Source organism: Pavona decussata, unplaced genomic scaffold, assembly GCF_977016875.1.
Source record: "Pavona decussata unplaced genomic scaffold, jaPavDecu1.1 SCAFFOLD_72, whole genome shotgun sequence".
NCBI lineage: Eukaryota > Metazoa > Cnidaria > Anthozoa > Scleractinia > Agariciidae > Pavona > Pavona decussata.
Genome location: NW_028145491.1, coordinates 391,013 through 413,988, shown reverse-complemented (window position 1 = coordinate 413,988; position 22,976 = coordinate 391,013). Strand labels below are relative to the sequence as shown.

Sequence of the window (22,976 nt, the reverse complement as noted above, 5' to 3'; positions counted from 1 at the left end):
CATATATTTACCATTTGTCAAACAACCACATATAATGGTAATGTATTTAGTATTTACACACCGCACATATCACATGGTCCCATGGCGGTTTACAATTCTTCTGTTTGGTGAGATCGGATGTCAGCGCTATCAGTCTATATTTGGCGCGACAGAAGAAATCAGAGATAGACGGATAGACCACCTCGCCGTGGACTACGTCCCCTACACTTTTCGATCAGTGTGTGGGTTCTTTTATGTCCCATAAATTATTAGAAACAAGTGTTGTCAGACGGGAGCTACAGTTTATCGTCCTTATCGGAGAAGACTAGAAAGTCTAACCGTTTGCAGATGTCATTGCAAAGGCAACACCTTTTCCTCAGTTATTTAAAGACCCTGAGTCTTGGTCCGACCGGGGTTTGAACCCTCGACCTCCCGCACGGTAGTCCGATGCTCCCCCACCTGAACTAACCGGTCGACGGGGCCCCTTGGCTTACGTACAGCTTAAAATTAGGTACCTAAATTGTAACAGATTTTGTTTTCAAGGAATAACGCCATATCAGGGGTGGCTCGCTCAACATTTTTCACACAGCCACAAATTGGGTTCCTACATACAGCTTACAAATTAGATACCTAAATTTTATCTTAACAGGTTTTGATTTCAACGAATAACGCCATATAAGGGGTGGGGCGCTTAACACTTTTCACACAGCCACATATTAGGGCTCCTAAATACAGTTTAAAAATTAGTTGCCTAAAAAGGTTTTGTTTTCAAAGAATAATGCAATAACAGGTGCAGGTGTCAGAAAGCCACACATGAGGGCTCCTACATACAGATTGTTGGTTTCATAGCCAAACATTCAACGCTTCTTCTTCTTGCGTTGGAACAAAACCTCAGGAATTGGAATGAAACCACGTGCCAGCATCTGAGTTTGCCTAAAACCAAATCTAATATGACGAGTTGCATTGAATAGTTGGCCAATAAAGGCAAACCAGAAATTTATACTCTATAAAAGAAATTTATACTATAGCAGATCAAACACAGACAAAAACAGCGAAATCAACCTATCAAAATTTGAAGCAAATAACATGGACACAATTCGCAAACTGGCATCAAGCGCGGGAAAATAAAAGCCAACCGTGAGCAGTTCACAATTGGCTTAGTTTGCTTCTCATTGGTTGAGAAAGTGGTGCGAGTTTTGCTGACCAATCACAAAACGTCATAAAGTAAAAACAAAGCTAACACGAAATTACCATCGACACTCAACTAAATACTATTCTAAGTAGCTCTAATACTATTAATGAGGTATATATAATTGATAGATTATTATTTTATTGTTGTTAGTATTACTACTCAGTGACTGCTTAAAGCAAAACCAAAGCTAACACGAAATAACCATCGACACTCAACTAAATACTTTTCTAAGTAGCTCTAATACTATTATTGAGGTAATTGATAAATTATTATTCTATTGTTTTTAGTATAACTACTATTGATTGCTTAAAGCAAAACTAAAGCTAACACGAAATTACCATCGACACTCAACCAAATACTATTCTAAGTAGCTCTAATACTATTATTGAGGTAATTGATAAATTATTATTCTATTGTTTTTAGTATAACTACTATTGATTGCTTAAAGCAAAACTAAAGCTAACACGAAATTACCATCGACACTCAACCAAATACTATTCTAAGTAGCTCTAATACTATTATTGAGGTAATTGATAAATTATTATTCTATTGTTTTAAGTATAACTACTATTGACTGATTAAAGCAAAGCCAAAGCTAACACGAAATTACCATCGACATTCTATTAAATACTATTCTAAGTAGCTCCAATATTGAGGCATATATATTTGATAGATTATTATTCTATTGTTTTTAGTATAACTACTATTGACTGATTAAAGCAAAACCAAAGCTAACACGAAATAACCATCGACATTCAACTAAATACTATTCTAAGTAGCTCTAATACCATAAATGAGGGGGAATACATATTATGACATAATATGCGATTAACACAGTCTATATATTGTAAGATCTTAAGAGACTAACTTTCGTCGGTGTTTTAGTATAGAGTTATTATACCGACACGAAATTAAGCCAGTAGTTATCGGCTTAAAATGTCACAGTATTAATGTACCGACGGAAAATAAGCCAGTAGTTACTGGCCTAAAATGTCACAGTACATATACCGACGGAAAATAAGCCAGTAGTTACTGGCCTAAAATGTCACAGTATGTAAAGAGTAATAATATTCAAACGGAAAATAAGTCAGTAGTCTCAACTAAATACCATTCTCAGTAGCTCTAAGACTATTAATGAGGTAATTGATGAATTATTATTTTATTGTTTTTAGTATAACTACTATTGACTGCTTAAAGCAAAACCAAAGCTAACACGAAATTACCATCGACACTCAACTAAATACTATTTTAAGTAACTTTAATACTATTGATGAAGTAATTGATGGATTATTATTCTATTTTTATCAGTATAACTACTATTGACTGCTTATTAAACGTTGGCCACGGCCTTACGAGTATCTTTTTCAAGTATCTACTGCTTACCCAACAAGTTTAAACTCAATAAAAACTATTGCTTTTAATGCGGTTTCTATCAGCAATGTTGAAACAATTACAGATCTGTTTCCTGTTCAACAGTTTTGCTGGTGCTTTCAGCTGTGCTACTGTAGCATGGCTCACGTTCATCGAGTTGATTAAAATCGTAATAAGGAGCGTCGACCGTCATCATCCTTTCAAATGTTGATGTCAGTTGTGCAAACGTTGGACGCTCGTCTGGATCGTGTTCCCAACAGTCCATCATTAACTGGTATCTGTTGAAATAAAATAAATCGCATATTTCGGACACAGGTAGAAAATTCGGTAGAATGATAAACTATTGTTCGATATCGTGGAAACAACTACCGTGACGGCTAGTGCAATTTGCTGCTGACTGGAACCGTCAAAAACTTCAACGAGGGTTGCCATTAGATTTTTAACAAAACAAAAAGTGAACAAACGTTTTCTATTCACTTTGAAAAATATACATGAGAAAATTACCATGTCTTTTCACGATTTTATAAATACTCTGCACCTTTCAAAGGTCACATTTTTAATTTTCTTATTACCTTGCAATATCTAACTGGAGTTTAGCGCTTCTTAATTATCAAACAAACATTTTTTGAATAGACTCGACTCATGAATAATTATTCGTTGAACCAAAAAGTAGTGAACATATTCATTAGGTTGTTTTATTAGCTGGGTTCACTGCATATTTTTTCTCTTTCGGTGAGGTATCCAGAGAATCACAGATCCTTCCTGGAGTCACATTTGAGGACATTACGTATTCAACTTTACACTTTGCAAGTTTTGTGGTTTATTCATTTCTACAGAAGATTGAAGATTCAGCGGTAAATTACTTACATCTCATTATTACACGTCTTGGGCTTCTCCATGCGATATCCTCCTTTCAGAAGATGGCACATCCGCCCGTTGCGTATTCCTGGATATGGGATGCCGCCTGAAATGTCAGATCGAAGAGGAATTGTGAGACTTTAAAGAAATCTTAAAACAATAGCAGCGTAATTGTAATATTTGCACGATTTAATTGCAGGATGAAGCAGATATTCGGTTTTAAATTTACGGGACAATGAGAATGAAGAAAGATTCAATATTTGTAAACCTAGAAATTGAACAGCATTAAGACACAAAAACAGTTTCTTACCCATAGTAGCCAGTTCCCACAGAACTACTCCAAAAGACCATCTAAAACGAAAGGTATTAAGAAACTTATTAATTGTTTGTCTCTAGTTTGCTTAAAACCAGTGTCCGAGTTGTTTTGTAAGTAGAGTGCTTAAGTGTTTTTCTCCTGGGACTAGCAGCTAATAGTAAGCTATGGATAAGAGGGGTAGTTTTAAAAGAAACTGTGGTGTTGCGGAGGTGGGATATAGAAACAAATGTTTGGTTAATCAACAAAGTTGATAACTAAGGGCAAATTTGCCACCGTAAAGAGGTGTGAGTGCTGACGTTTCGTTTCTAAACATTCGTCTTTTTCCCCCCACAGAAACACGATTAGGGTAGGAATAAATTGCAGGCAGATTTATTTTATCAGTTCCAACTAATTCGCGAATTTAGGTTATTCTAGCGTTTCTGACACTATTCGCCTTCAAAAACATCGACAGTGGCGACTTTAATAACAAAGGACCTTCAAATTTGTTGGTCACTGACGGCAGTCAGAAGTTGAATATCTTCCTGTTTTGACGCAATCTAACGCTCGGCCATTACATTGCTACTGACGGCTCTGAACAACACAGTCCTTGGAAAGAGGCGGCATCGTTTGTGTTTAATTATCTAATGCTGATAAGAACCAAACCGACGAAAAGTGTTTTATAGGTGCGCCCTTATTGGCTAATCAAATTTCGGATGCGAGTATTTTGCCATCCTTTCACCTCTTCCCAGAACTCTCCTTGATTTTACGCTATTTTTTTCTTGATTCCAGAAACAAAAAGACTAATTGGGGCTGTTCATCCACTGCATTAGTATATAAAAATACAGTTGCGAACTTGGTGAATATTGGTGGATATTTGTGGTAAAAAGTCCACAATTATCCACCTCCACTTGGATGGATCATCATAAGACAAGCAATCAGATTGCTTAAAATTGCAAGGTGGTCACGTTACTAAATATCTTAATGCCATAGGTTATAAGTTCGAGTGATGCGTTAAAGAAGAAACAAACAATTTTAACACTACTCGTAGGAGTATCTGCCACTCTCTTGCGAATCAAATTCTGTGTGAATTTGATTCACCGTTTGATCGTCGACTCGTTAATTCGGCTGTCTTCTCGCTCTCCTGGTCGTTGGTTCATTCGTTTTCCGCTTTCGTGTTCATTTGGACATTTTGTTCATCCGGCTTCCTGTGCAATTCAACGGCGTGTAAGATGATTATAACCATGATAACCATAATTCAACCAAATAAAATTAAAGGCTCTATCATAAAATTAGGAACAAAGTATCCTGATGTTTTTAATACTGCGTGCGTTAGAGAGAAGTATAAATAAGTATATAGTAATATGCTTTAGAAGATCGATTCATGTGATTTATTTTCACAAACTTACACATCACTCTTAGCGGAGTATATGCCGTTCTCAAGCGCCTCAGGCGCAGTCCATTTGATGGGCAGTTTCCTTGTGTGCTGCACCTCATAGATCTCCCCATCACTCATGTGGCGTAGCAAACCGAAATCAGAAATCTTCACCTTTCTGTCTTCACCAACAAGGACATTACGGGCTGCTAAATCTCGATGAACAAATCCTCTGCTGGCCAAGTAATCCTATCAGAACCAAAATAGGAAGGAATTTTAATAAGGTAAATAACATATTCTTTGGACAAAGCAACCTTCAAGACGAAGATCTCATAACAAATTTAGGCCTCGGTTCACACGCCTCAACTCTAGACGCAGTACCAAGTGGTACAGTCACTCGACGCATGAAGTTATACATTTACTCCAACATCATATCATAAAGCAAGCTGTTCTGCAGCTTGGGATTTTAACAATGTTAATGCTTTTGCCAAAAGAAATTGATTTCGACGGCATACTGCTTCCAACACCTATTTAACACGGTGCATAAGGTCTCAGTACGGCGTGGAGCACGATGTGCGGCACTTAAATAGGAAAAAAAAAACATTTTACTCCTGGAACGCCTGTGTTGAACTAAGTCCTTTTATGACGGAAATTTTGCAGCTTGGCAGGGAAAAATTCATTTGGCGAGCAGGATGGATACTATTTCGATGAGAGTTTGTGCCTTGTCAAAAATTTGTAATTTAGAAAGACCTATTCTCTAGAGTAAGTTACAAATGCCATGGATACAAAGCCATTTTAATAGCTCTAGAATGCAAGCAAATTCTAAACTTGATTTCTGAGGTTACGGGGAAAAAAGGAAAAAAAATCAGTAATTTAAAATTAGGGTTACATAGCCAGAAGAAATGAGACTGGAAGATTATGCACGGCTGGTAAAAAGTGATGCTCAAATGTCCTTTTAAACAATGTGAGTGCTAACTACGAAGCTATGCCTAGCATAAATGACCATTTTTGGTAGTTTACAACGTGAATACAAACGAGAAGAAACAAGAAGTAAGTCATGTCATACAAAGACTGTTTTCCGTCCTCTTCCATCATCCACATTGTACGAAAGCTAACAGGTGCCATACAGGAGAAGAAGGAATAAAGAGTTCTTAGTGGGTTTCCTCTTCTTACATATTAAGATGAACCTCTGATTGTAATCTTTAGAGTTGTTCACTTACCATTCCCTGAGCTATTTGCCACGCAAAACAGAGAATATCCTTTGGGGAAATGTTATCATCGTCATCATTGCTGGGTGGTTCATCCTCGTGCTGGATGGTGATCTTCACATCTGCACTTCCTTCGTTGGCTGATGTCAAACGTTTCTCCACAGGCTCATCTTCTTTTTGGTTTGGTGGAGTTGGAAGCGGTTTTCTTTTCGGAACACGGCCAAATTCGACCATAGGTACATCCAAAGTTGACACAACCTCTTCCTTCCGCTTTTTGTCCGATCCAAATTGCTGAGTCTTGTCGCTTAGCAATAACTCTGTTTCTTCCAAAATGCTGAAAGGTTGACATTCAGCTGTGAATAAAAGGCTGCCTGGGGTTACGTCATTCTCTTTATCGACCTTTGCTTTTTCTTCTTCGTCTTCTTCTTCCTCCGTGTTGTCTTCTTTTCTTTCCTCGTCTTTCGCATTTTCTCCTAGGGCATCTTCCTTGGTTAGGATTACAGAAAATATTTTTGGGTTTCCATCATCATTGCTATCACCTTCCTCACTTGAACAAGGTGCGAGGTCTTCAAAGATGTTAATGTCAACAGGGTTTTTCATCTTAAGCTGTCGAATTAAAGAAAAACATTAGAATTAAATTAAAATTTTAAACTAAATACTTTCTTTATAGTGGAAATGCACTTAGCTACCCAAAGCTACTGTCAGTCCCAACTGGCAGGAGGCAAATGGTTATTTAAAAGCGTGGCCGAGGCGGGGCTTGAACCCGTGACCTCCGGATTTCAAGTCCGGCGCCCTAACCGCTGGACCACGCCGCCTCCTTATTATTTAACGATTATTGAGGAGATGTTAGTGAAAGAAAAAAAAAATACCAACAGAACTGAAAACGCTGAATCTCATTTTATTCTGGGCCAGAATAAAGAATTAATGTACACTTATTAATCTACAAGTTTTTATATAACACCAAGAAAGTATGAATGACTGTGCACAAAAACAATATTTTAAGAGTGGCTACCCTATGCATGTTTTTACTCATTCATACACTCCAGGACTTCCAGGCACAACAATCCTTTAGCAACTGCTTTCCTGAAGTTTCGTCCTAAGAAAATGATCCCGACAAGCAGAACTATCAAGATTATTTGAATTATACCTGATGCCTTTTGTTCCTAAGCCACTGGAGGAGATCCCCGTGTGACACATACTCCAGTATTAACATGATTGGCTCTGATCTCTCCCAGTAGCCGAGCATGCTCACAACATTCCGATGAAAACCAATTTCTTTCATGACGTCAATTTCTTGAAGAAAGTCCTTTTTTCCTTCTAAGCCGGCTCTTTCTACAGCAAGAAAGAAAAAAAATCAGCAACACAACCAGGATGGACCAGGAGGTTTTTCAAGTAATTCATCGCGACAAAAAATTAGAAGGTGACTTTAACATTAAACATATATATCCCATTTGATCGGCATAACATTAAGGTGGCTGTCGAAATGTTTACTGACGTATGCTCTCAGTTTCAGTTGCTCATTGAGGTGAATCAGCACTTGCGTAAGTGTGAAGAAATCAAACATGGCTCTGATGGTTTGTTTCTTATGGGCTGAGAAATTATATCTTCACCCTTGTAACATGTAGTGTGTTGTATATAAATCTATTTGTTAAATAATTGTGCAAGGGAAACTGAGCTTACACAAACCACAGCTTTATTTGCGTATTGGTCATCTTTGCTGCAAAAACATACTTTCGCCCCAGTCCTTAAAGGCCGCGTACCTCTTTGCCCGTACTAAGAAGCGTAAAAATTGAAGTCCGATTTGGCTTGTAGTTGAAAGTTAACTGGGATGCGAAATTTTGAAATAGGAATTGACAATGTTTTAAAAGGCTTTACAAAATACCGTCCGATACCGAAATAAAGAAAGGTAAAAATGTACTGAACAAAATCTCACAGGATCCAAATGCCAATGCTGCTGAAGAAAAAAGCGCCAAAATCAGGCGTTTCTTGGCAAGGGTGAACAAAACTGCTTGAACAATTCAATGTAAAAAGGAAGGACAGTATTTATTTGGAAATAAAAAAAATATATATCTAATTATTGGTTCTGAGACTTAATCTAATGTGACCAAGGTTTTAAAAATTATTCTTAACATTTTCTGATGGGGACGGAAGCAAAAAAGCCTTTTCAATGCAGTTAAAAGGTTTGGAAAAAAAGAAAAATTGTAATCCAGTAGCACTACACCAGCCATGTGCAAAGTTTTGATCGAACTGAACACAGAATTTGACCCTATAACGTCGAATTAAAGAAGGTGAATGACATCTTTCTATAGGCTAGAAACAAAAACAAAACAAAAAAAAAATCGGGTTCTAATTTTTGCGGATTGACCTCAAGCCGCAAAAATTAGTTCCCGCAGAAAAAGCACCCGCTTCCTTAAGTCAAGTTAAAAACTCCGCTTTTAATAGAATTATGCCACCGGACCAATATACATTAGACATTAACAAGATTTTCCATTGGAAAAAGCAACTACAGCTGTCAAGAGTAAAGCAATTCAGTACATTAGATTGGCACGAATGGGTCATCTGAAGGAACGCAGAGACTAGAATTGTCAAGCAGACCAACCATGTCCTAGTAGCGCTTCTGCGGCGGCCTGCACAGAAGTGCATAACTGCGAAAGTGCAGAAGTTCAGCTGATTAAGTGTAATTATTATCGAATGAGTCTGTCTCATTGCGCTACAGTAGAGCATAGTTTTGCATTTTAGCTGGTAGTTCCCAGTTAGGTCTCAAAGTTTTAAACTAACTACTTCTTCACTCGAAAGCATCTCTGTATGCCTAGAAAGGTTTCAGCTACGGTAATTCAAAATTCATACTGCTTTGTTATAAAATAATATACGGTACTTATACCGGTCGTGGCAAACCTTATGAACGAAACAGTGTTTGGCTGTGCATGGTAGGAGGGTATGCTTTTTGTTTTGTTTTGTTTTGTTGTTGTTCAGTCCCTTTGCGCAGTAAGGTATTACAGTGATATGTCTCTAATATGCTAGTACACGGAACTGTGATACAAATGACAGTACAATAAAAGTTGAAAATGTTCAGATTTCGTCCACTTAAATATCCTGCTGCTTGAACCAGAGCATCGCAAAAATTAGTTCCCAGCCAGAAATTTCAGTCATCTCAACCGCAAAAATCTGTTCCCACTAACCACAAAAAAATCGAAAATTTGCAAAGTCGCAAAATAAAACTCCCGCAAAATTTTCATGCTACACGGTGTGGTACGTGGGTTGACTCCTTGAAATTAGAGGATAGCTTGAAAATGATGATGATGATGATTAAATCTGTATAGTGAATTATTAGAATGTAACTTACAAAATTTCTAATTCGAGAATCACCGTATGCACATGGTTATGGTCATGACCGATTTGTGCAATTCCTGAATTTCTCCCAGACGTGGCCATCTTTCTAAGCCATCTAAGACCATCAGCTAAGCTTGTCAACTTAGATGACGTCACTTAAAATGAAAGTATGCAAGAAAAAACTTTGCAAAACTTTGTTGGTCAGTTCGTGGACCCTGGACCTCGATCATGCACGTGCACGTCACACCATTCGATGACGTCATTTACTTTTTTTTCCTTGAAAAGATCATGCACAAGGGCCCATCAGGTAATGTGCGCAGAGTCTGAGTTATTGTTGTAAATTAGTTCCCATGAATGGGACTTCTCAGATGAGGTGCAATCCATTAAGCTGGAGTGATGAGGCTGCAGCAGTGTAGTGTTTAGCAGTCTACTGACTTGGGTTTTTGCTTGTAAGGACAAAAGGTTAATGGGTTGAAGCAAGCCAGCTAACCTAATTGAGAAATCAGAGAATAAAATCTGCAATGTAAATTTTTGTGGAGGAAGGAAACATTTAATTTCCTCCTCAGTATTACCTCAGTTAGGAAATGTGGTTGATGCAAGGGAAAGAAAAACTCTTTGACCTTGGTAGGATTCAAACCCATGACCCCACGCTTTTGATCACTGATGGACCAAATGTCCTCACTGGGGCAATGCGAAATTTAAGTGGTTTCCTTCAAGCACAGAAATTTACACTCCATGCGAGATAATTCTCTGATTTCTCAACTGTATAATCAGTACTGCGCAGCCCAAAATTTCATTATCCTTTAATAATTATTGTTGTGTTATTTCCAACTTTATTGCAAGTTAACTCTCTCGTAGCAAAGTGTAAACAAACCGCTGAGGATATCTGCCTGACGACTTTTTTTTGGTAACAGTGGAGACAGTTGAGACAGGGACAGTTGAGGATTTATACCCCAGTGCTATTTGATTTTATGTCAAACCAACTTGGCAAAGGAGAGAGAACCTTGGATCCAGGTCATCGAATGCACTCCCTAATCCAGTTTTCATTCTTACTAGTTTCCATATAAGGCATTCATTGACTTTGCAAAATCAAGAATAAGAACCAGTTAATTACCGCTGTGGTTTCCCTGAACAAAACAGTATCAGTTTGCACTCTAAAAACGAAAGAACTAATGTGGTTGAAAGGAAATTATGAAAGGTTCATGCTTTTCCTATCCCTTCCAAAACAAATGGACAAATAAATGATAATTATAATGCATTCTAAGATTAAGTTGACAGCATTAAAGACATCTTGACTCTCTAATAAATCGATATAAGTTTTGCATGGGACTGAGCACCTAGTAAACAACTTTAATGTGTAGAAGAATAGATATCAACCTAGGAATAACAGAAATTTTTAAAAATGAGCTTTTCAATCCATTGTATTGAATTAATGAGCTATGAAGTTCAGTATTTAAAAGATAATAGGAAAATGACACAAAGCTAACTTGACTTGAAATATTTCTCCTGTATTCAAACATCTCCAATTTGTATCTTCCTCGAACAGAACCTAAACGTCAACAAAAACAAAATCACTCAATTTGACTAGAAAACGATGAAATATAAAATATTTTGTAAATCCTTATAATTAAGGAACCGTTTTGGTCCACGGTGTACCAGTTTGGAACGATCTCTTTATTGTGCATATTATGTTACCGACTACATGAATTCATATAACAACACTGGCCTACTATTATCCGTATTAGCTTGCAATTTGAACATTACCTTGCTTAATGATTACTTCTAGAAAATTGCTCCCTCCTCAAAAAACAAAAACATACACAAACTAAAAAGTGTGCAAGCATACATAAACATTTGAAGTTATCTTACCTCCTCGATTGATTAAAGCCGTCGGAACTTTCGCCGTCCACCGACAGAGCAAAACCCCTTCTACTTTTAACATTTATCACACTAAAAAAAATTCCTTCAACGCAACAAATCTTCTATATCTATTGGGGTGGAACATTTCCACACAGTGGCGCAGGATCGAAAGAATAAGATCGATCGTTTCCTAGCGCTTAAAAAGATCCTTGCTATTTTCATCCACCGTCCTGATACAGGTTGACGTCTAAACACTGCTATTTTTATCCGAATCTTTAGAGCAAAGCCAGGACAACTAAATTCGCCAATAATGTTTTTCAAATTTGAGTTCGCGCGTGTGTAAGAAGAATCTGGGTACTAGCGCAAAGATCAACCAATCACCAATCACCCTATTGTCTCCCTTGCTGTGGGATTGGCTATTATTCCACTTCCGGTTACACCGGAGTGGGTGATTCGTTTGCATACGGAAAGCCACTATGCTCGTGAATGCTAAAGCAAAAAGGAGTAAAAAGGAAGCAGAGATTAACCCAAAAAATGTCTGTAAAAATTACAGGGGACCATGGTTCTTAAGAATGTTAATCAAAATATATGTTAAATTTTTTATCCACCCTAATTATTCAGCTAACAAAAAAATCCAGTTTTTAATAGCCATATTTCCAAGGAATGGACAATATCTCAACGAAAGCGTCAATAAATAGATCAATATGTAAGCATGCACCAAACGTCTCTCACTTTTCGATGCCGTCTGAAAAGCTTAATTATTCAACTACTGCAAATGTGGTAAAGCTAACCAGTGACAATGCTTCTTTAAAAGAATAGATGTCGAAATGTTTTGTAAACGGACCACTAATACCAATGTATTTAGACAATATGACTGTAACTATTTTTTTAAACTACTTTGATTTGCCCACCTTTCTGTAAACAGTCCGCAATTTGGGATCGAAAGAGGACAATCATAGACAGAGGCAACTACTTTCCAAGACGTCCGCAAGTTTAAGTAGTGTCAAACTTACTTCCAGATGTATATTCTAAATACTTTAATGTGATTGTTTGTTTTGCCAACAACTTCAGAATCCTTTGTGTTCAAAAAGTGTTGTGATTGGTTAACATTTTCACTTGTAGTTATAGTTGTACTGTAAAGAAATAATGATGCACGTGGTTGATATAAAACTGTAAAAATAAAGTGATAGAAAACGATACAGGGGTACTGTGACACTGTGTTCAGCCACCTTACATGGTCGTAGAGAGGTTGGGTGTTTTACTTAATAATTTGCGACGTTCAAAGGAATCCGGCAATTTTGTTTCTGGATAAAACTTTGACGACCAAGGAATCTGTTTTTGGAGTTGCTTACAACTGGTTCAATTGTGTCCCCTTAGATATTGTGAGAAATAGAGAAATAGAGAAACCAATGCTTTTGAAATAATAATAATGATAATGATAATGATAATGATAATGATAATGATAATGATAATGATAATGATAATGATAATGATAATGATAATGATAATGATAAAACATTTCTAAATGATACGTGAGTAATTTTCTTACCAAGTAGAACTTTTATGGCGACCAGTCGTCCTTCACTGGTGTCCACTCTCAGCTCCCTGGGCTTTAAAAATACTTCACGTTTGGGCAATTCCTTCAGTATTCCTTTATGAACTTTACCGTACGCACCTCGACCCAGCTCCTCCATGAAGGTTACTCGCTCGGGCGGGACTTCTCGTAACAAATATGGAATGATGTCGGACTTGGATCTTAGAAGATATAATGTGATTAAATTAAATATCCGTTAACCACTATAAAGAACTGATGGTATGTGTTTATTTCTTTCATTTATGCAAGGTGCCACAAGCACCAGCTTTCAGAATATTTAAGGTTCAATAGATTGGTAAACTCACTTTTCACCCTTCCACCAAAGGCATCACAATTATTATATGTAAGTAAAAATTACATGGCGTTGAATTACGGTGTGTAAACAACTGACCTGTTTAATTGTTCATCATACTGGTGAAATAAGACAAAGATGACATAATTCAAGCCATAAAAATGTTTGAATAGTGAGTGTGATCCCTTGCCTCACTTGTCATATTAAATGATCGAGTAACTGCTTTCATACCTTAATGGAGTTCTGTGCTGTTTCACTTTTTGTCTTCTGTAGCAAATTATTGCCACAGCTATCGCGGCAATTAGAGCAACGGTGACTCCCACGTTTATGTAGATCACTTTTGCAAGGCTGTCTGTAATTGCGTCACCCGTAGGAGGAGAATCCTTTTTAACTTAAAAAAAATCATTTTCATAACAATCACTTTTATGCTTATTATAACAGTAACATTAACTCTATTCGCCTGGATTTTGTTCTAGTTCCTGAACCTAGCAAGTGAGGGGAGGAAGAGGGGGGGGGGGGGGGGGGAAAGGAGGCAGGCAGGGGTAAAAAGGTTCACCTCCTTTGTAACTTAAAACCATTAATACTTGAAAATGAAACCTGGAGGGCTAAAATTATTTTCAGTGGTGTCTGCAAAATGAGCCAAAGACGTTATTCTCCTCAGCCGCTATCTTGGAATTTTCGATTTCTCTAAATCCTCATAAAATCGTTCAAACTGAGCCCAAAATAATCGAAATCAATCAGAAATGCTTAAATTATAACATGTTATTAAAAATCATGACAATACACTGTATTTCTTCACAAAAAGGTAAAGAAAATCCAGGTTGTCAAAATCTTGTTGCCACGGAAACTTAAAGTCGGGCGAACGACTATATCTGTTGTCAGTAGAGGAAATTAACTTTTTGGGCGTGTTGAATGTTGAATACCCAAGCTCAGCATGAGCACTTTGTCTCTTCCCCACTTAACCACAACCAGGCTGAATGGGGTTATTGAGGTAAACGTGGCATTAACTGACTGCCAGGTGGTTTCCCTTGATAACAAGAGGTTATACTCATCTTTTCATCAGGTCGATTTATTGAGCAATGTTTAGACAGATTTAGTAAAACCGTGGTATGCCGGAGTAGGTTTTAACCACACCGACAACATGGTTTAGCGTTAACAACTGTAACCCTGTTTATGGAAGGTACAACAGAAACCCTATCATGATCGTTTTTTCTTTCTTCGTCTTCTGTTCTAAACTGCATCGGTGTCAAAGACGTGCAACAAAGGAGATCAAATTTGCTGAATACACCATCACAAATTGCAATGCCTCATCATGCATTTCCCAGCTTCCGAAGGAAGAAATAGGGCGCTCTTGTTAAACATGTAGGAGTTTTTGTAACATGATATCCTCAACACAACTTGTGTTGCGTATCATCCGGTGGAGTCCAAAGATCTAATTTTGCAATTGTCGGAGTTCACTTTTAAAGTATTTAAAATCCTAGTTCATCCTTTGATATTCTAATTTGATTACGAGCTCTGAAATGTAGAGGACTAACAACTAAATAGCAGCTGACACAAATGTGCCATTTCGACAACGTTGTTTCACTGCAAGTTTACCCAGCAATTAAATATATCAAAAAATTGCAGCAATATTTATTTGACATGAACGTACTGCAATTTATCGGGTGAATTTCAATACGAATACAGGTTCCACGTGTTGTTCTCACCAAACAACTGTGAAGTCATGTTTCTACCGCAGTTTTAGGTTAAGTCAATATTTTTTTAAAACCTGGTCAGTTTGTTCAAGAAAAAAACACAAAGCCCGTCACCACAGAAAGAAAATGTTTTCAAAGCCCATTCAGTTTTTTTTTCTGACTCAGTCATCCTTATAAATAATGAACCGTCCCTAATGTTACATGTAAGTTGTTTTCTACTATGAACTGTGAAAGTAAGGGATAGTTGGTATTGAATGTGACCCTTAAAATAAACGTTTTCATGGCAACATGTAATATGATTCGATATTTTTAGTTACATCTTTCCTGTAGTTAGTTAGCAGCACATAAAAATATTAATACGAATTGTGTATTTTTCCCCAGTAAGGGCAGTCAATATTTTTATATTTAGTGAGAGCCTGAGCCAAACATTGAGTACTGTCAAACCTGACTTGGTTTTCACTCGCCAGGAAGTTGACCAGCCACTCGTGGATCCAGCAGTCACTGCTATTTCATACTCTTTATCGCAGTCAAGTGGTATTTTATGGAAGGTATTTGTAACATTGTGAATTACAATCCAGCCAGGATCACTATCTTTCATGAATGTCTTGATTTCCCTGTAGCGTATTGTGTACGTAACGTAGCATGCGCTGCTTGTTGGGATTCTGATCCACATAACGCTTACATTGCAGCCATCTATTTCCTTTTCTTTGTTGGTAATTATAGGAGGCACCAGTGGTTTCCCTATAATCAGTGAAATAAAATATAAATTACAGCAGATGCAAAGGTCAACCTTAAAACCCTTATGCACTCAGCACTATTAAAACCTTAAATAATCAAGTTTCTTTATACTGTTACAAATATATCTGTTATTTATTAATATAATTTTGACAAATTAAATAGAGCACACCCTTCGAAATGAAAATGATGATAAGCATGACTGCAAACAAAACATCTGTCTATCAGTCGTTCATCTGTTCATCTGGTTTCTCAAGGTAAGTTCAGTCAGTTTTTTGTTAATTTTATCTGGTTAGCAGTCGGTGGACCGTTTGATCTTTATTTGGGTCATTTGGCTATCCATGTTTGTTTATATGGTTTGTTTGTTCTCTCGTTCTTTCTCTTGCGCTTTCGTTTGCATTTCTGGTTTGTTCAGCTGTTTCTCCGTTTGCCAATTTCTTCTAGCTATTAATAAGCATGAAAATGTTATATACGATTAAATCAAATTAATTGAAAGCTGTATTAAACATTATGGCTGCAATGCTATAGAGAAACACTGCTTTTTTCTCCTCTTATCTTATCCAAAAAAAGATAATGATGATAAACAAGACGATTGATAACGATAGAAAAGATGGTGATGATGACTTGTCATACAAGTTACCATGACAATGTTGGTGGTGATAATGGTGAGCGATAATGATGGTAAGAGATTGTAATATTACAATAACTGTTCCATTGGATGGTGATTGTGATGACGATGACGATGGAAGAAAACTGCGATGATGATGAGGGTGATGACGTGTGCTGGTACAATATACTTAGTTCAGTTCCCAGTCATAACAATATGGTGAATATAGAAACCTGCCAAAGCAAAGGATTTCGACTTAAAACCGCTTACAAGGTATGATTAATTATCTTTGCCATCATGTAAAATCCAACTTCTAATATAATGTTATTTTACCTTTGATCAAGTCTGAAATCTGGTTCACAGTCAAGGCTCCTTGAATTATATAGAGATCCATAACTGATCCATAAGACGGTTGGGCTTTTACTGACAAATTCTTATAATTTCCAATGATATATGAAGGCCGGTAACTATCTGAAGAATGAAAGAACCCTTGCTTCCAACGTTGCTTTAATTCTGCTTTTTTACCATTAACGAACATCCTGATCTTAAAGTTCTCACACGTTAAAGTGATGTGATTCCAATGTTTATCCGGAAAGTTTTCTTTTTTCCACGTGTACATGTTGAACAGCGATTGTACTTCAATGGTTCTCGTCCTAATTGCTATGTAAGTTAGTTTTCCCGTGATTGACCAGACTGCTATCTTTGGTCCCTCAGAAGTAGTGGATGTTACCCAGAATGCTATGGTAAAATCACAGCTCGTTATGTTCATGTTGGACAAAGTAGCTTTGGAATAACTTTTAATGAAACGAGCAGCCTCTCTTTCAGGACACCAGTCCCTGATGATGACCTCATCACCAGAATACCTGCATAGTAAAAAAAGAAACCTTGTTTTAACTGCGAAATATAGAAACCTTCAATAACTCATAAATATTGAGTAGGTATATTGTCCAATTGAATGCACGAACTTAATCACGTACAAGGACATTTATATTATGCCTGGTAAAATTCACCAAACTGAAAATTCTGGGGAAGACTTTCAATTCAGTCTTACGGTAAATACGGGGTTGAATGACTGAAACAACGAAATGCTAATTAGATTGAACATTGCTCAATCATTGACCAAGTACGTTTAGCTGAGTCTGTAATCCACACACAAGCATGGGAGAAACGATTAAGTTTGAGCTATTTAACACTGTAGTGCTAATTGGGGACACTGTAAATCAGTGGAATAAATATACAAACTGAACATAACATTTGCAAAAATTCCCAACTTGTGGGAGGCAAACCAGTTGGCTATTTACAAAGCGTGGCCTTCGATTTGAAGACGGCGCTACTGAAAAACAAATCCAAGGTCTGAGCGGAACTTGAACCCGGGACCTCCGGCTCACAAGTCCGGCGTCCTAACAATTCTACAATTTTATTGACTGACCTTACGTTTGGATCGTTTCGATCTAAAAGCCAGTGGCCGAGAGTCAGTTTGCTTCCTGAAACAAAAAGACATCATTAAAAGTAACATCGACTAAAAGTTCCATGTTCGGGTCACAATATACGGTATTTACAGGTACGTCACCTAGTGCAATGCAGGACACTCAAAGCATTTGGCACCGTGCTAGAATTTTGAAATTACTCATCTTGACCATCTTGTATGCCCTAACTTTACGATTAATTTAACTACATAACTGCATACGTCGTTATGCACTGAAACAGCAATGTTTTAATCATTCCCAGACTTACAATAAGGATATTAGAATTTTTCGCATGTTAGGTTATGACATCATGTTACTGAAATGTCATCGTGACTTACATTTGAAAAGGGCTTAGAGTTCATACTGATGTACTTGCCATTAGTAAGGAAGGAATAATTAAACTTCTTAGGTTGTATGATAAAAGTTGTTTCATACAATATCGATTTTTTGCACCCACTGTTGCAACAATTTCAAGCGCGACTTAACATCGTATCTATAATCTAACGGTGATTTTCCCTTCAGCCAGAGCAATAACAAATGGAAAACGCCCTGCCCTTAAGGGAGCTTTGTACCCTTTTGACGCCAAAGGATACGTCTTCCCCTTTCTCAACACAACAATATTGCAGTTCACTCCCAATAATGCTCTGTAACTTTGAATCTGATAACCAGAAACTGGAACTGCTCTTGTGATTTAAAGTCTTACGAAAATTTTCCAGAAAAAAATGCTTCAATCGCAAGGAAAACCGTTCTTTTAGACGACACATTCTTCACCTTTGCAGCCAAAGAGTTCCACCCTCATTGATATCTGGCCATACCAAGCTGTTGGTCGGAAACGAATGTAACGTCCCCTCATTGGCGGATTGAGCTTTTGATAAACAACACCATTCTGGTCTGTATTTCCAACAAACTCCTAAATCAGCCAGATAAAAAGCAAGAAACCATAAAAAGTTGGTTATGCTATATTTAATAAAAATAGTGCAGTCATACAGCTCTGCTTGGTTTCTCACTGAAAGCAAATGTATGTCCACCATGCAACTCCAAATTTATCTAGCCTGAGTATCAGGCTTTTCTGGGGAGGGAAGGGGGAAAGAGAGGAAGGGGAAAAGGGAAGAAAAGCCTAAAACGAAAGCATTGAGACGAGTATTCCAACCCCTCGATGATCATGACTCTTCGCCGCAAATAGTAGCCAATCAAAATAACGGTCATGCAACTGTCATGTCGGCGATTACCGCTGTGAGAGATATAAATTGAAGTTAACACACCGCTGCATTGCGAAGGACTCTCTTGGAGCAACTGATGAGATTCACAAAAGAATCGAAACTGCAGACTTACTTTAGATAACACCGAATATGGCTACTGAAGCTATGCAAACAGAATATTTTCCGTTGAGCATCCACTGAGCAGAATTCGCGACTAGATACTGTACAGCTTCATTACAATGTAAAGTATATGAAATAATTCATATATGAACTGCGGATATAGATGAAAGTGAGAAGTGATCATTGCAGTGAATTTTCCAATTTATGCAATTGGAAATTAGAAGCCTGAAAAAAATTCAGGCTTCAACGGGATTCGAACCCGTGACCTCCGCGTTCCCATTGGGAACCTACAATTGACCTTGCTCCCAATGTGTGGCTTCATAGCTCAGTTGGTAGAGCATCGCACCGGTAACGCGGAGGTCACGGGTTCGAATCCCGTTGAAGCCTGAATTTTTTTCAGGCTTCCAATTTCCAATTGCATAAATTGGAAAATTCACTGCGATGATCACTTCTCACTTTCAGCTTCATTACAGGAGGAAAATACAAACCTCACAGTTCAATGAGAACGGGAAGAAGCCTTGACAAAAACGCAGCCGTTATTAATCAAAAGACAAATAGCCGTGATAAGACACAAAACATCCTGCCACGAAAACAAATAGCCGGCCGGGCCCGGCAATACAAAAACTGCTGGATAATCCTTACTAGAAAGGCTGTACTGTCACCCGACGCACTAAAACAAGCCAAACCAAACCGAAATAAACTGTCCCAACGGGCATACGAATGACGCTTGCTAAACAGAAACAACAAAAGGTCATATAAGCAGGCGATAAACGCAGCACTCGTAACCCAGAAATGACCTTTGATATCAAAATACAAAACATGCGACAGTTGCTTTTGTTCAGTCTATCATGCAAATACTCCAAATCAGTCATCATGTTAATCCGCTGCAAGCATATAAGAAGCTAAATTGGTGAAAGGACCGAGATAGAAGCGGCAAACATGAGAGTAAAAATCTCTTAAAGACATTCTAGTTACAGCTAAATACCACGTACGAACTGTACAGGAGTAGTGTTGACCTGTCAACACCTCTTTAAAAAAACTAAGAGACGATTCTTGTTCTTTCTTCAGTTCAATACCAGGGAAGAACTTTGAACCTTTTTTAAGTGCTTCATTGGATTTGTTTTTTTTTTATTTCTCCACAGCACACTCTGTGCAAGTCAACTCGATCTAATAACGCTATCACAGTCTTTCGAAATTCAAGACGGTTCCCAACAAAATAATCCTCACACTATTGATAATTTTTGTTTCCGGCGGTGTGACGTAACCCCTTGTGTTTCGTCCACTCAGCCTCAACGTTCGAAATTCGGACGTTCGACACAAACTTCAGAAAAGTTCTGTGCCAGGCGTTCTTCTCCTCTTTTCCTTGTCCCCCTCCCCTTGCTCTCCAGGATGCGAATTATAGGACACTGGTGTCCTCCATTGAAATGATGTACCCAAGACCAGTTGAACATCATTTGATCTTGAACTGTCTCAGTAACTCAGTCAGATGCAAACAGAGAAGGACATATTTCAAAATTGGGCCGTAGGAGGGTTCCGTAATGGAAAGGAAGGCTTATTTTGAATTTTAGGTCGTAGGAGCGGGCGCACAATCAAAAGAGGCGTTTATTTCACGGAAAGGGGCTTCTTCAAATTTGGGCCCTGGGAGAAAGCGCTTCATCAAAAGAAGTGCTTATTTCAGGGGGAAGGTGTTAGCGCCTTATTTCAAATTTCGGTCATAGGAGGCCTAATTTGAGGGGAGGTGCTTTTTTCAAGTTTGGGCTGTTAGAGGAAGCTCTTAATCGTAAGGGGTTCTTATTTGAGTGCTTATTTCAAATTTGGGGCATAGGAGTGGGCGCTTAATAGAAGTGGGTGCTAATTAGAGGGAAGGTTCTTATTCCAAATTTGGTTGTAATTCTCGTGTACAATATAGATAGGCTAGTGTCCATACTAATTAATTGGCCACATTTTCTTTTTGATGTAGGAGGGCAAGCAGGAGTCTTGTAATTACATTGAATAATAACGTCTTTCTTCCCATTACTGTGACTAAGCTTCATTATGTTAAGTGATCAGGAAGGTTATTATTGTGTCTGCTGAAACAGTTAGCTTTTAACCGGTGTCTCTTTCAATCTGATATAAATAAACTAAGGAATTTACTTTGATTCTTTCGATGAAGAAATCATTTCTCACCTTATCATTATTTTGCCCTTGTTCCCTGTAGTAGTGTAACTTTTCACCATCTTCACCATACTGCAGTCTGTACTTTGTTACCCACTGATTTTGACCATTTCTTCCTTGTGTTGCTACACGTGTCACTTTGGTTTGCTGATTTCCAAGATCAATCTGTAGCCATTGATGGATATCATTTCTAAGAGCTGTCCACGAGCCTCCTTTACCTGGAGCGGCTTGAAAGTGAAGTCTGCCCTGATTGGCTGCATGATTGGTATCCCATTGAGAAGAGGCACTCATTTGGCCATCAGAGATCAGATGGTTTGCAATACCAAGATCACCTTGACAGTCTACATATTGACATAAATACAAATTTTGTTTCAAAGTTAGGTACTTTACTTTCCACTATTATCATTATCAAGAAAATGTTAGTCAGTGGAGTTGGAAATGTAATATTGTGTCCAAATATAATGGAATTTCAAACGTCTGGCTAAATTCTGCCGTTTGTGGAGCCACTCCGGCAATATGGCACTATCAAGCACTGTTGTAGCTTCGCCTTGAGCTCACCGTAGCATTCGAGCGTATTTCAAACTACAAGAAATGTGGATTGTAATGTGAAGGAGCCAAATTAGCACTCCTGTTTAACACTACATTCTCTCTACTTTAATCGTTGTATCTAATAGCGACATGCTTAAGCAAGACAACGATCAGGTTTTCCTTTTCACTCAGGATTGCGATCTCGTATGCCTCAAATGTATGGTTTCTCCACCTTAAGCATGACTGTGAATACCAAAATGATCGACAAGAGTTGTTTTATATATTGACAGTTAAACAATTTATTTATTTATTTATCTTTCCCAAGGTTAACCAAGTTCCCTACGCCTCTCTGCTTTCAGACAAAAGGAGGAGAGGCCCTGGGACAAGATTAGGTAAATAGGAACTGAAAACATGACAAGTTTGCCTTTTATAATCAAATGAATTTTATTCCTTTTTTTTTTATTTCGCCACTTATGAATTCATCAAAAGAAAAACAAATACACATCAAATTAAAAAAATTATATACTTAAAGTAGTTACATGTTTTTAAATTTACAAAAATTGATAAATATTACATTATAACTATATTAAAACTCTTAGGTAAACCATATAATATTAATTTCGTCGTGAATTGGAGAATTCAGCTTTTAGCCCGCTGTTCTGAGTCAATAACAAAGAAGACACAGAAGTAGCCAGCCAATCAGAACTGGAAACCATACAACTGTTCGCGCCGGTTTTCTGCTTGTTTGACTAGAAGTACTGAAAGAAACTTTTTTGAGCTACAAAATGGCTGAAAAACCTAACGGAAAAGCAAATTTTCAGTCGTCTCAGCTAGATAAACAGGACTACAGAAACTCGTGAACGATGGTGGAAATAATGCCTGTGGTAGCTCCATGGCCGGAGTCGAGGTGAATATTAATTTGTCTTCGTCTTGCGAAACCCGCTCAGTTTAACAATAAAACAATTAACTTTAATAATTTTAAGCGATACTATTTCTTCGCTGTTTACAAAGTTACAATCTACCGTACGGAAAGAGAGGGCCGCTGTACATTTCCCACAATACCTTGCAAACCTAACACAGCCAATAGGAACTTGTACTAACAACATTTTGTTACTAGGTTTG

The 22,976-nt window shown here is 37.6% G+C and overlaps 1 protein-coding gene and 1 long non-coding RNA gene across 2 annotated transcripts in view; one reads left to right on the top strand and one right to left on the bottom strand.

Moving 5' to 3' along the window:
* LOC146476769 (uncharacterized) overlaps nucleotides 1-22,976 on the top strand; it is a 178,435-nt gene that overhangs the window by 24,223 nt on the left and 131,236 nt on the right. The gene's annotated exons all lie outside the window — the stretch shown is intronic.
* Nucleotides 630-21,662, bottom strand: LOC146476778 (uncharacterized). Its single transcript, XM_085113925.1, has 13 exons — nucleotides 21,339-21,662; nucleotides 18,625-18,763; nucleotides 17,817-17,871; nucleotides 16,721-17,250; nucleotides 15,490-15,786; nucleotides 13,583-13,742; nucleotides 13,015-13,220; nucleotides 7,423-7,607; nucleotides 6,288-6,881; nucleotides 5,102-5,316; nucleotides 3,711-3,751; nucleotides 3,410-3,506; nucleotides 630-2,820 (listed from the first exon to the last, which is right to left on the bottom strand). Exons 1-13 carry the CDS (start codon nucleotides 21,615-21,617, stop codon nucleotides 2,622-2,624), a joined length of 2,997 nt encoding a protein of 998 aa, XP_084970051.1. The 5' UTR covers nucleotides 21,618-21,662; the 3' UTR covers nucleotides 630-2,621.